The sequence below is a fragment of the Trichosurus vulpecula genome, chromosome 1, assembly GCF_011100635.1.
Source record: "Trichosurus vulpecula isolate mTriVul1 chromosome 1, mTriVul1.pri, whole genome shotgun sequence".
In the NCBI taxonomy this organism is placed as follows: Eukaryota; Metazoa; Chordata; class Mammalia; order Diprotodontia; family Phalangeridae; genus Trichosurus; species Trichosurus vulpecula.
In genome coordinates this window covers 35,434,340-35,446,936 of record NC_050573.1, presented here as the reverse complement: position 1 = coordinate 35,446,936, position 12,597 = coordinate 35,434,340, and the positions used below count along the sequence as shown (strand labels likewise).

General features: G+C 42.9%; 1 protein-coding gene across 1 annotated transcript in view; it reads right to left on the bottom strand.

The window, feature by feature from the left end:
• Positions 1-776: 776 nt before the first annotated feature.
• LOC118853684 (P2X purinoceptor 7-like) overlaps positions 777-12,597 on the bottom strand; it is a 38,054-nt gene continuing 26,233 nt past the window's right edge. Inside the window, exons 9-13 of the mRNA XM_036763874.1 lie at positions 10,351-10,441; positions 7,870-7,935; positions 7,003-7,152; positions 5,046-5,147; positions 777-1,785 (exon numbers count right to left, since the gene is read on the bottom strand). Of these exons, the coding sequence (XP_036619769.1) occupies positions 1,255-1,785; positions 5,046-5,147; positions 7,003-7,152; positions 7,870-7,935; positions 10,351-10,441 (940 nt within the window). The 3' untranslated portion in view covers positions 777-1,254. The remainder of the gene's footprint in view (positions 1,786-5,045; positions 5,148-7,002; positions 7,153-7,869; positions 7,936-10,350; positions 10,442-12,597) is intronic.

Genomic DNA, 12,597 nt, shown 5'->3' with positions numbered 1-12,597 from the left:
GAGAGAGAGAGAGAGAGAGATTAATCTTGGAAAGATAGGTTGAAATCGGATTGTGAAGGGTTTAAAGGCCAAACAGAGGAGTTCACACATGATCCTAGAACAGTGGTTTCCATTGAATAGTTGGGGAATACCTTAGGAGTTTGCAATGATGGTCCATGCCTTAAGGAGTAAATAATTGTAAAGAATATTATGAGTAGTGTATTAAATTACCCTGGGGGCTCACAACCCATTTTTTGTTGTTAAAAAGGGGTTCTCAAAACAAAAAACATTGGAAACCACTGCCCAGAGGGAAACGTCATGATCAGAGTTATACTTTAAGAATCTCAAGTTGTCAACTGTGTAGAGGATAGATTAGAGTGAAGAGAGTTTGGAGGCAGGAGGCTGATTAAGAGGCTGTTGGTGTAGTCCGGGGAGTGGTGATGAGGGTCAAAATGAAGTGGGGTGGCCATTCGAATGGAGGTGAGGGGAGAGATGGTTACCTCCTGGTCATTTCCAAATTACGCCTCCTGACCACCCTCTTCACCACCCTTCTGCCAAACTGAGACTGTGCCCATAGAATTCTGGGCTCAGATAGGTGAACTTTTGCCTGATTGTGCTGGGGACTGGGCTACTTCCTGGCCAGTCCCAGCCCGTGGCACAGCATGTGCAGACCCCTCCCCTTTCTACTCCCTATTGGTGTTGTCTTCCCAATTAGAATGTAAGTTCCTTAGGAACTATCTTTTTTTCTGGTATTTGTATCCCTGGCACTTAGCACACAGTGAGTGCTTAATAAATGCTTCTCCATTCATTCATTCTGGAGATGGAATCAAAGGATCTAACCTGGAGGATAGTCTCTAAATCTATGAACCCAGGACTCAGGACTTAGACTTACATTATGGTTACCACTCCTATTCTTACATAATAATAAGAATAGTGTATACTTTTGTGGCACATTTAACCTTTTCCAAAACATTTTCATTTACAGAGTCCTATTTTATCCTTAAAAGGTCTCTTTGGATCGGCAGGGCAGGTTTTTGTTGTAATTTCCCAGATAAAGAAACTGAGTCCCTAAGGCTAAGTGCCTCATGCATGGGAAGTTACCTTTCTAGAGGGAGCTCAGACTTTCAAACCAGAGTTGTTTCTCCTAGGCCAGGCTGCTCCCTCCCTATGCCGACAGAGCTTCAAGGAAGAAAGGAGATTCCCATACCCCGAGATTGCACCTCCCAGATCTTTCTCCCAGAAGCTAAAGAAGGTTAAAGATGAAAGGAGCCGACTTTAAGGGCTCTGTTGCTCCAAATATGTGTATGGGGAAGGGTTCTTGAAGCCAGTGTACTTTCCATCCTGCTTGGGAAAATGATCTCGAATCTTCCACCGGCAGCAGCTGGGTAGGATGGAGAATCCCGCCATGTCTTCAGAGCCAAAGCGCCAGTCAATATAGCACCTGTAGGCACAGTGACGGAACTGGTTGTTCAGGGCCTCCGCATCCATCTCCAGCAAGGGGTCTTGGTAGAACAAGATGAAGCGCAGTGTGGACCTGGAAAGGACCAGCTCCTTAAATAAGGCTGAGGTGGTGATGCAGGGACCCCCTTTCCTGCGACAGCAGAGCTCCTCCAGGCTCTTGCTGCTTCCTGGGAGTTGGGATGGGCGGCAGTGTCCACAGCGGCACCACTTGGGTCTTGTCAGGGATGGAGACCTTGGCTCTTCTTTAAGAAGTTGCATTTCTTCTGGGGGTACAGGGCTGAGGCTGAGGTCAGGGTGTGCTGGTGGGGACAGCTTGGCCAAGTCTGTGAAATCTCTTCGAGGTCTCTGCAGAAGGCAAATTTCCAGATTCATTAGAAATGAATAAACTTCTAAATCAAGACCGTATCCATCCATCTTCTATTAAGCTTCCTAAAGTAGAGGTCTGACTACATTACTCCCTTATTCTATGAACCTCAATGGCTCCCTATCACCTTCAGGATCAAAAACAAACTCCCGTGTTTGACATTTCAAGCTATTCATAATTGGGCCTCTTCTGCATCTCCAGCCTTCTTACTTACAATTTAGTTCTTTCTAGGAGCCAGTCACATTTGCTTAACAGTGGTTCCTCCAATGCTTTTTGCATTGGTTGTTCCCAATGCTTGGAATGAGTCTTTCTCAACTCTACCTCTTAATCTCCCTACAAGTTTCAGATAAAATCCTACCTTCTGCAGCAGGCCTTTCCCAGTCCCTCTGACTTCTAATGCCTTACCCTTCCAATTATCTCCCTTCTACTCAGTATTTATCTCGTATGTGCCCAATTGTTTTCAAGCGGCCTGCTCCATTAAAATGTAAGCTCCTTGATGGTGGGGACTATTTTTTGTACAGGGGTGGGGAACCTGCAGCCTTGAGGCTACATGTGGTCCTCTAGGTCCTCAAGTGGGCCTTTTGAATCCAAACTTCACAGGAAGCCCAGACCACAGGTTTCCCACTCCTGGTCTAGCACATTGACACAGATTTTCATTGTTTGTCCTTCTAAGGGGACCATGACATTAGGAAGGTGATGTCATGACTTCCAAGAGAATTGGATTTAAGTGAGGGAGGGCTATGCAAAGTCACCAGCCTTACTTTCTCCTTCAGGGCCATCTGGGTCCAGTGGCCAGATGTTGATCAGAAAGGCTGGAGATGGCCCTGGATGCAGTGGGAGACCTTGGCCTTTTTAAGCTAAGATCTTTCCCAGGTCTCAGTTTGATTGAGGCAGCTCCCATTCAGTGATTAAGGCAACTCTCTAAGACAACAAATTGCTGAGAAGGTGCCTATCTATATTGGTAGAGGAAAATTCCTACAACAGTGAAATCACAAGTCTATTCCTAATCTTATTTCCCATACTTTGGGGATACAAATACAAAGGATGAAAAAATCTCTACTTTAAAGGTCACATTTTAATTATACATTTGTTGTGGTTCAGTAGTTTTCAGTCATGTCTGACTCTTCGTGACCCCATTTGGGGTTTTCTTGGCAAAGACACTGGAGTGGTTCTAATTATATATATATGAACATATATATATATATATATATATATATATATATGTGTGTGTGTGTGTGTGTGTGTGTGTGTGTGTGCTAAATGTATATTTCCAGACCAGAGCTGTAACTTCATTGCCAGAAGGTGTTTCTGAGGAAACTCCCTCTGTCAATTCAGAATAGAACCTTCTCTATAACTTGGTCTCAGGGAATTATCTTGGGCCCTGAGAGGTTAAGTGTCTATTGCCCAGGGTCATACAGCCAGTATTTGTCAAAATGCCGCACCCAAGGACCTGGAAGGCCACATGTGGCCTCAAGATTCCAGGTTTTCCACTCCTGTACTAGAATTTTTCTTCTTTTCAGAATATTATGTGTGTGATGGGTGAAATTTGAAATAATTGAGGAAACCAAGGTTTGAGCTTCAGAGTCTATCAATTTACTAAGCAATGCATGCCAGTTGTGTAACAAATCGGGATCAGGCCTCCTCAGCTTGGCACTGGACCCCAAACACAGGGAGAGATAAAATTTTATGCATTAAAAGAAAACAACAGGATATAAGCCAGGAGATGGCACAGTGGATAGAGTGCCAGGAAGACTTATCTCCTGAAGCCTCAGGCACTTACTAGCTGTACGACCTTGGGCATGTCACTTAACCCTGTTTACCTCAATTTCCTCATCTGTAAAATGAGCCAGAGAAGGAAATGTCAAACCACTCCAGTGTCTCTGCCAAAAAAACCCCAAATGATGTCACTACTGAACCACAACAAGAAAACCAGGATACAAGATTAGGTTATCTGATATCTAATTGGGGAAAAGATTAGGGGCTTTCAGAGTTGGGAAGGCATCCTACCCATGCCCCCCACCAACTGTCTGCAGACAAAGGAACATGGAAACAATAACTGATTGATCAGGACTGGGCCTGTTTTCAGATAAAACGCACGGGTTGCGTGCGATGTATAATTGTGAGAAAACTCGTTGTATCAATCTTCGGATCTGACTGGGTTTCTGGTCAGCATAACCTCCGTCCTTAGTTAAGGTCTCTAGGCAGCAGGGAGAGGTAGTCCAGCTTCCCAGCCACGCACGGCTAGGCTCAAACAATGCAATAGCACTTTTTCACATTTCCCACAATTGAATAAAAATTTCTCGTGGGACAGAAATTGGACTAGATCCATAAATGGATAAAAGGGTAATTGAGCTAGCTCCAGATTTGAGTCACAAGATGGAATCAGTGTGGTTCACTCAATTCCCACAATTCTCTCATGTGGTCAGCATCCGGACACAGTTGGGCAAGTGTGAAATCAGTCTGAGGAAGATGTGTTGGAGGGTGTGGTAGTAAGTAGGAGAAGGGGAAGCAGATGGATGTGGGGGATGCTGGGGAGGTAGAATCAACAGTATTGGGTAACTGGTGAGGTGAGGGGGAGGGGAGAATTAAAGCTGACTCTGAGGTTTTGACCTTGATTGGGAGAAGCATAATGGCCCGGTATTAATAGAAATAGGGAAGTTGGAAGGAAGGGCAGGGTTAGGGAAGAAGGGAATGCTGTTTGGTACATAGGATCAGAGGCTTAGAGCTGGAAGAGACCTTGGAAACCAAATAGTCCAACTGCCTCATTTTACAGATGAGGAAACTGAGGAAGAGCGGTTCAGTTCCTGGCCCATGCTCTCACAGCTAGTAAATATCTAAAGTTGAGCTTCCTCATTCCATATCTAATACACCACAAGAAGTACTGTCAAGAAATCTAGATGGACCCATTCAGCAAAGACCAACTCAGACAAAAATTGTTCGTGTCCTAGTGATAGAGACAATCCATTTTTGAGAAGCAAAACTCTTCCCCACAGAGCACACAACCCATACTCCCATTCATCTAGCTCTGCCCTAGACAACTTATAACTTTATTTTTTGGTGGAGGGAGGGAAAAATAATTGCTAAGATTTCTAAGTTTGCAAAACACCTTACATATACAGGGTGTCCCAAAAGTCTTAGTGCATGTTTAAGGTTTTAAAAAACTTAAACCCTGTCTTTCCTTGCCTGATCCAAACCAATATGCTGATTCCAAAGCACCATAAGTATAAATGGTTTCACCTACTGGAACCTCTTCACCTTCCACATCTTGCAAACTTTTCCCCAACAACTTCTGGTCCACCATCCGAATGTGGGGCTCATCCACAAAGGACACATACTTTAAAGTCTAGGAAAAAAAAAAAAGACAAAATGACTTCCTATCAATGATGACCGTGTAGTTGTTAAGGGCTGTTAATGGGTCCTTTTTTGAGTTGCCTTATTTTCCAGAAACACTGGCCCCAGAGCATGCAGGATGCCTTGAATGTGTCAAGAACAACCCTCCCCCCACCAGATGACATAATTTGTTGTTTGCATCCCAAACTGGACTCTGTGTTGTGTCCTTGGGAGTCAAGACAGGAGCCAGTCAGTCTGTGCTGGACTGAGAAAGTGCTTGTGCTGCTGGGGGACCCTGTAGATAAGCAGAGCCTCCTGCCTTGATAGCCTAGCACTTCTCAAGGGAAAAGAATTTGGCTTTTGCCAGTCGCCTTGTTCCCCCCCCCCTTTGGGAGGGGTTTTGTCCTTTCTCCCACTTTCACTACACCTTCCCCCCTCCTATGCCAAGTCCCTTTAGGTGGAGATGCCTGGTATCTCTTCCTTTGTCCTGATGTCATAAATAGGCAAACTTTTCTATGTATTATGAACTCTTTGGGTTCCATGTGCACATTCATTTCCTTGTAATAAGCCTGATTTTCACATAAGTTTTGTGAAGTTGTGATTGCCTGCTTGGCATAGTATATCAACATTATTTGGGGGAAAGAAGGAAGGAGGGAGCGAGGAAGGAAGGAAGGAAAGATGGAAGAAAAGAGGGAGGGAGTGAGGGAGGGAGGAAGGAAGGAAGGAAGGCAGGGGAAGGGAAGAAGGAAGGAAGGAAGGCAGGGGAGGGGGGGAAGAAGCAGGTAAATGAGCATTTATCTACTAAGAGCCAGACAGCGCTCTAAGCACTTTTTACAAATAATGTCTCATTATTTAAGGGTGGTGTATTATCTCTATCTTAACCTGGCAAAGGGCCCAGCACATAGTAAGCCCTTGATAAATGATTGATTGATTACCTGTCCATGAACTGGGGTCCACTAAGAGTTAATTATTTCTGTCCACTCCACTTCAATCATGAGCCAGAAATGAAACTCAGATATCTTTCTAGTCCCAGGAATCACCCACTGGACCACACTTCTGGAAGATCTTTTGCCTATGACCTAAATTAGCTCCATTCTCAAGCATCCCTTAAAAACTTCTGAAATCATTTGTGTTTTCTCAGCTATCAGTAATTTTTAACATGACTAGTTCCAGAAGACTTGCATATAGCAAAATAAAATATTATAAAGTAAATATAACATATTTTACTATAATAACAATATTACCATATTATAAAATAAATTAGCAAACTTAAGCAATTTCATCTTATTTTATGTCCTAAGTTTTTTTTGCACTGAAGATGAATTTCTTCTTACAGTTTTTCAAACTGTGTACAATAGACAATGAATTGTGTGTGGAATAGTGTTGGAAGGGAAAAGGCAGATATATTGAAAAACAAAAGAATGCTCTGTCTTTGCTGTTTCAAAGTGCCAGTTATTTGGCTATGAATAAGGGGGATAATGAAACTCAAAGCTGAAATCTTGAATAGTAATTCTCTGGGCACTCGTCCATAACTAGGGCTCAAATGTGATGATTCTCAGCCTGTCGGCCCTTGACCAAATGACATAATCAGTGAAGTTTGTTTGTCTCTGCCCCTTGATTCCCCATTTTATTGTGGGGAGAGGGCTTCTTTTAAAGCCATAGCAAACTCCTAAAAGTTGGCTATGATTAGAGGAACAGTCTCCTGGAAACAAGAGTGAAGTTCAATGACCCACATAGGGCTGAAGCTTGTGACTTTGGCACCATTAGCATGGTACTAACTTGATTTATTTTTTTTTACTGAGTTGGTCAATGTCCAGCATCATGTTGACATTTGCCTAGTTAAGGGAAAGCTAGCATCCATCCCTTACCAGTTTGGGCTCCTCAATGGTCTCACACTTCTTCCTGTAGTAGTATTCATTGACCCCACAAGGCTCACAGACCGGGCAGCAGCGATAAACATGAGATCGGCAACAAGCACTTGAGTATGTATCAATGAGAAAATCGATGAATACTGTGGCCTAGGGAAAATGCAAAGAAGTTTGAGCTCTTCTTTTACCAAATAATCTTTGAATATCTAGAAAACTAATTTGGCATAGCAGAGAAAGGGCTAGCCTTGGAATCAGGAACACCTAGTTTAAGTCCTTCTTTCTTCTTAAATCCCTCTTACTAGCTGTAAGTTCTCAGTGCCCCATGCAGCTCTCTACAACTATAGTCTTTTTTTGTAAATAATATGTTATTACATGTAAAGATAGTTTTCAACATTCGTTTTTTATAAGATTTTGAGTTCCAAAAATTTCTCCCTCCCTCTTCTCCTCTCTCCCCAAGACAGCAAGCAATCTGATATAGGTTTTACATATGCAATCATGTCAAACATTTTCACAGTAGTCATGATGTGAGAGAAGAAACAGAACAGAAGGGAAAAGACACCAAAAAAATGAAAATAGTATGCTTCGATCTGCATTCAGAATCCACAGTTCTTTCTTTTCCACCATGAGTCTTTTGGAACTGTCTTGGATTATTGTTTTGCTGAGAAGAGCTAAGTCTATCAAAGTTGGTCATCACACAATGTTGTGTTACTGTCTACAACTGTAATATTAGCAAATTTAAGAGAAGTTGCTAATCGCCATTGGTGAAGGGAATTTGCACACCCCAGTTCCCTAAACTGATGAAATCACATAGCCAAACAAAACAAATCAAAGCATTAAAAAAAAGTCTTATCGAAATGAGATACTTACCAAACCAAAATAGGAGAGGGTTGAGCCAATGTACACGACCATTTGGATAAAGTCAAATTTTCCTCCCTTAAACAAAATGGAACACGTTAACTTAAAATTCAGAATGGAAGCAGTGACATTCTGACATTGTAACTGTCATTGATGGATGGCAGGCTGGAGATGCCATTATGTGGCAGAAATAAGGTATCATAATTTGACAGATCCATCTGAAGTGCTCATAGCAGTGGGTACAATAACATGGGAGTCATGTTGCCTTTGAATAAAAGCTTACCCACTGTTTGACTTCCATGAGCTCTGTTCCTGTGATCCAGTTTGGGGTTGGCCCAGGGCATGTCCTGACCATAGCTGAACCCTCCAGAAATGGAGCTGAGGACCATTCCAGAATGATTGCTTTTCAGTTAGAAGGTGAAGCTTCCAAACTTGCTTCCTTTGGATTTAATAGCAAATGTCAGGAAGCATCTGTTTGGACAAATTCTTGCTCATGTTTTTGGGGTTCTTAAAATCACAGGAGCATAGATTTTAGAAGTGGGAGTTCTCTACCTGAGGGCCAGAGACAGATTTTAGAAGAACTTGGAATTTTTAATATTTTGATGCCTATATTTCATCTATATCATTCTTTATTTAAAAATTTTTAAAACATTTTTTATTGAAAGTTTCGAGTTCCAATTCTATCCCTCCCTTCCTGCCTGCATCTGCTCCCCGCTCCCTGAGACAGTAAGCAATTAGATATAGGTTATACATGTGCAGATGCCTACATTTCAATATTATTGTTATCTTTTGTAATTTTAAGTACTTAAGTTTACGTGTTTGTTGTTGTCATTTTTCAGTTGTGTCTGACTCTTTGTGGCCCTATTTGGGGCTTTCTTGGCAGTGAACTGGAATGATTTGCCATTTCCTTCTCCAGCTCATTTTCCAGACAAGGAAACTGAGGCAAAGAGGTTAAGTGACTTGCCCAGGGTCACACAGCTAGTGTCTGAAGCAGGATCTGAACTCAGAAAGATGAGTTTTCCCGACTTCAGGCCCAGCACTTTATCCACTGGGCTACCTAGCTGCCCTCAATGTGTTTAGAAATAGGAATCTGACGAGTCCTTAGGATAGACCCAAGGGGTCCAATACACAAAAAAGATTAAGGACCAATGGGAAGAAGCCATTTCTCTTGGTTTTTGGTGGTTCATTTGTACCCTGCTAACTATACCCGTTTAAGTGACTAGCTCTGAGCATCAGCCAGGAGTCTTAGTGTCCTCGGTCAGTCAATCAACAAACATTCAAGCCCTGACTACACATCAAGCTATTAAATAATGGTAAATTATTCCTATAGTGATCTGAGGTTTGTGAAGTATTTTACGTCACTTATATGGTTTGATTCTCACAGTCAACCTTTAAGGCCAGAGCTATTGTCACTCTCATATTACAGCTAGTAAGAGTCTGAGACAGGATTCAAACTTGGGTTTTCCCATCGTTCGGTGTTGTATCTATCATGCCACCTAGTATTTGGACCATCTGTTTCACAGGGATGTTTTAAGCATTAACTATAACTATTATTAAATATGATGTGATATGATGTCATATCATATCATATCTATGTATTAGCTATAATAAACAACTATAATTATGTTTTTATTATTATAATCATTAATAGTTTATGAGAGGCGTCAGGGGAAGGGTGGGTAGTATATGAACAACTGGTCTAATAGCTTGGAAGACATGGTTTCAAGTGTTCCCTCTGACACATACTGACTGTATGACCTTGGACAAGTCACTTAACTTTTTAATTCTTTAAGTTTACTAGTTGTAGAGAAAGCGCTGACTTGCACTAGTGAAGGGAGTTTCATCATCCTGGCGTTCCCCAACCACAGGTCTCAGTTCAGTCATTTTTCAGTCGAATCCAACTCTTCAAAATGGAATTTTCTTGGCAAAGATACTGGAGTGGTTTGCTATTTCCTTTGCCAGCTCATTTTACAGGATGAGGAAACTGAGGCAAACAGGGTGAAGTGACTTGCCCAAGGTTACACAGCTAGTAAGTGTCTGAAGCCAGATTTGAACTCATGAATGTGAGTCTTCCTGATTCCAAGCCCAGGACTTTATCTACTCCATTACTTAACTGCCCCAAACATAGGTCTACAATCCTTATCTATTGGGTACCGAGCATTGAGGATACAAAGAGAAAAGCAAGACAGCCCTTATTTTCAAGGCGCTCACGTTCCTATTAAATTATTGGCAAATAGGGAACACCTTTAATGCAAATAAACAGTAATTCTCATCAGATGAATTCTCTTAATTTGAATGCTGGAATTTTCCCACCATCCCTGCTGTCATTTTCAGTTGACCTGTTTGTGGACAGGGCATTTCTTCCTCCTTGATCATTCTTCTACCTTCAAAAGCCAAGGCATCCAATGTAGCCCAGAGGAAGAGACCCTTCATTCCTCCAAGCAGTTCCAGGGATGATTGGGGACGGGGGATGGATGGAGGAGAGATGCTTACAGTGCCGAAGACCAGGATGTCGAAGCGAATTCCAAAAGCTTTGACCAGATTTCGTTTTTCTATATTTCCTTCCATATAATATCTGGCAAATCTGTAAGAGAGGAAGAAGAAACAATTAGAAAAATACGAAACTTTTATTGAGGAGGGAAAAAGCACATCTTGCCTTGTTACATGTAGATTTCAAGCTAGAAGTTTCTTTCGAGGCCACATAGCCCAATTCCTTCATTTTAAAGATGGGGAAACAGGTCTGGAGAGGTGAAAAGACGGAATGATAGGGTCCTAGATTTATAGCTGTGACCTTAGAGACCATCTAGTTTAAACCTTTCATTTTACAGATGGGGAAACTGAGTCCCAGAGAGATTAAGGTCACAGAGATAATAAGTGACAGAGTCAGCTAGTCCATTTTCTGGTTCAATCATGGCTCATTCAAGCTCAGGCATCTGTGATTTTGTGGGTGTATTTATGTGTGCGGGCACTCCCTCCACCCACCCCTAAAATCACAGCCTTCCCATAGTTCTGATAATCTTTTAGAGTTGCTGGAGGAGTCCCCAGATTCTCAGACCCCAGAGTCAGAAAACAGCAAGTCCTGACAAGCATTGAAGGCTAAGGATTTTGGACAGTGGTGGGGTATAGGTCAGTTGTCTGAGGATCATTGGTCATCGGCCACGCAGCAGGGGGAGGAACTTTCTGGCCACTGAAACTCTCTAACGCCATCTGCTAAGTAAGAGTTGGGGGAGGGGGATAGGGAGAGAGATCTGCCTTAGTGGTAGCTAGAGACCAAGTGGACAGTGCCCTGGGCCTAGAGTTAGGAAGATCTGAGTTCAAATCCAGCCTCAGACACTTATTAGCTCTATGTGATCCTGGGCGAATCACTTAACCTGTGCTTGCTAAGTTCCCTCAACTTATAATAATAGACAATAACGGATCCTTTCCCATCTAGCTACTTTCCTGGTCCTCTTCATCTCAAGAAACTCACCACTCTGGAAGATGAATCAACTCCAAGGGTCACAATCTTCAGCAACGTCTGCCCCTCAGGCCTCTCTCTCTCTCTCTTTCTCTCCCTCTGTCTCTGTCTGTCTTTGTCTCTCTCTGTCTCTCTGTCTCTCTCTGTCTCTCTGTCTCTGTCTGTTTCTGTCTATCTCTCTGTCTCTCTCTCTGGGTGGAGAGGATGGAGTGGGGAGGGGACAGTGTGGGCAGCTGGGAGCTCCTCCCTGACCCTCCAGCATTTATGGAGAGTTCTCAGGGAATCTTGATCATTTCCCACTTGTGGCTGCATTCCTAGACTCGATCACTTCCAGAAACCCATCATTCTCCGAGATGAAGTCCATTCTGACACTCACATCTCAAACCATTTCCACCCTGGCTGCCCAACTCAGCAAACCTCCCCCTCTCTTTTCAAGATCATGAGCTCCTAGACAACAGGGACTGTCTTCTGCCTTTCTTTGTGCCCCAAGTTCTTAGAACAGTGTCTAGCGCATAGTAGGTGCTTAAAATGGATGTGTATTGGGGCTCACAAGAAATGTATTCTCTCCTGGCATACAGAAAGTAGAGTTTGAGTCATCTGGGTGTTTGTGTCAGGCTGTAGTCAAGTGTTTCCCAATGTAAAATTCATTTCCTATTTTGCTACAATGATCTGATCTATGCTCTCCATCCCAGGAACTGAGTTTCATGGCCATTCAAGAAATAAACACCATCGTTTCCCTTTGGTCCACCAGATTTGTACTTTTTACGTGGATCAGGGCCTGGCTTTGCCTATGTAAGAGTTATTGTGTAATCTGTGAAATTCTGCTTTCAAGGGCCAGACCATAAACATTTCTGTCTCTCTCTCCTCATATCTCTCTCCTTTCAACCTCCTTTTCTCCTCTCCATTTTCCCCTCAATCTCTCCCCTCTCCCTTCTTCCTCTTACCCTTTTCCTTCTCCAACTCTCTTTCTCTTTCCTCTTCCTCTTTCCCCTGCCTTTTCTTCTGCCTCTCTATCTCTCCATCTTTTTCTATTTCCAACTCTCCTCCTCTGTCTCCTTTCCCTTCTCCCTCTCCATTTCCTCCCTCTCTCCCTCCCCCTCTCTCCTCTTTCTTTCACTTTTCTCTCTCCTCTCTTTGCCCTCTCAGTCCACTTACCTTCTCTCTCTCTCTCTCTCCCTCCCTTCCTCTCTCCCTCCTCACATCTTCCATCTTTTCCCCTTCCTCTCTGTCTTCCTACCCCCTGGGGATTTGTGGGAAATCTTTTAAACTTTATTTTTTTTCCC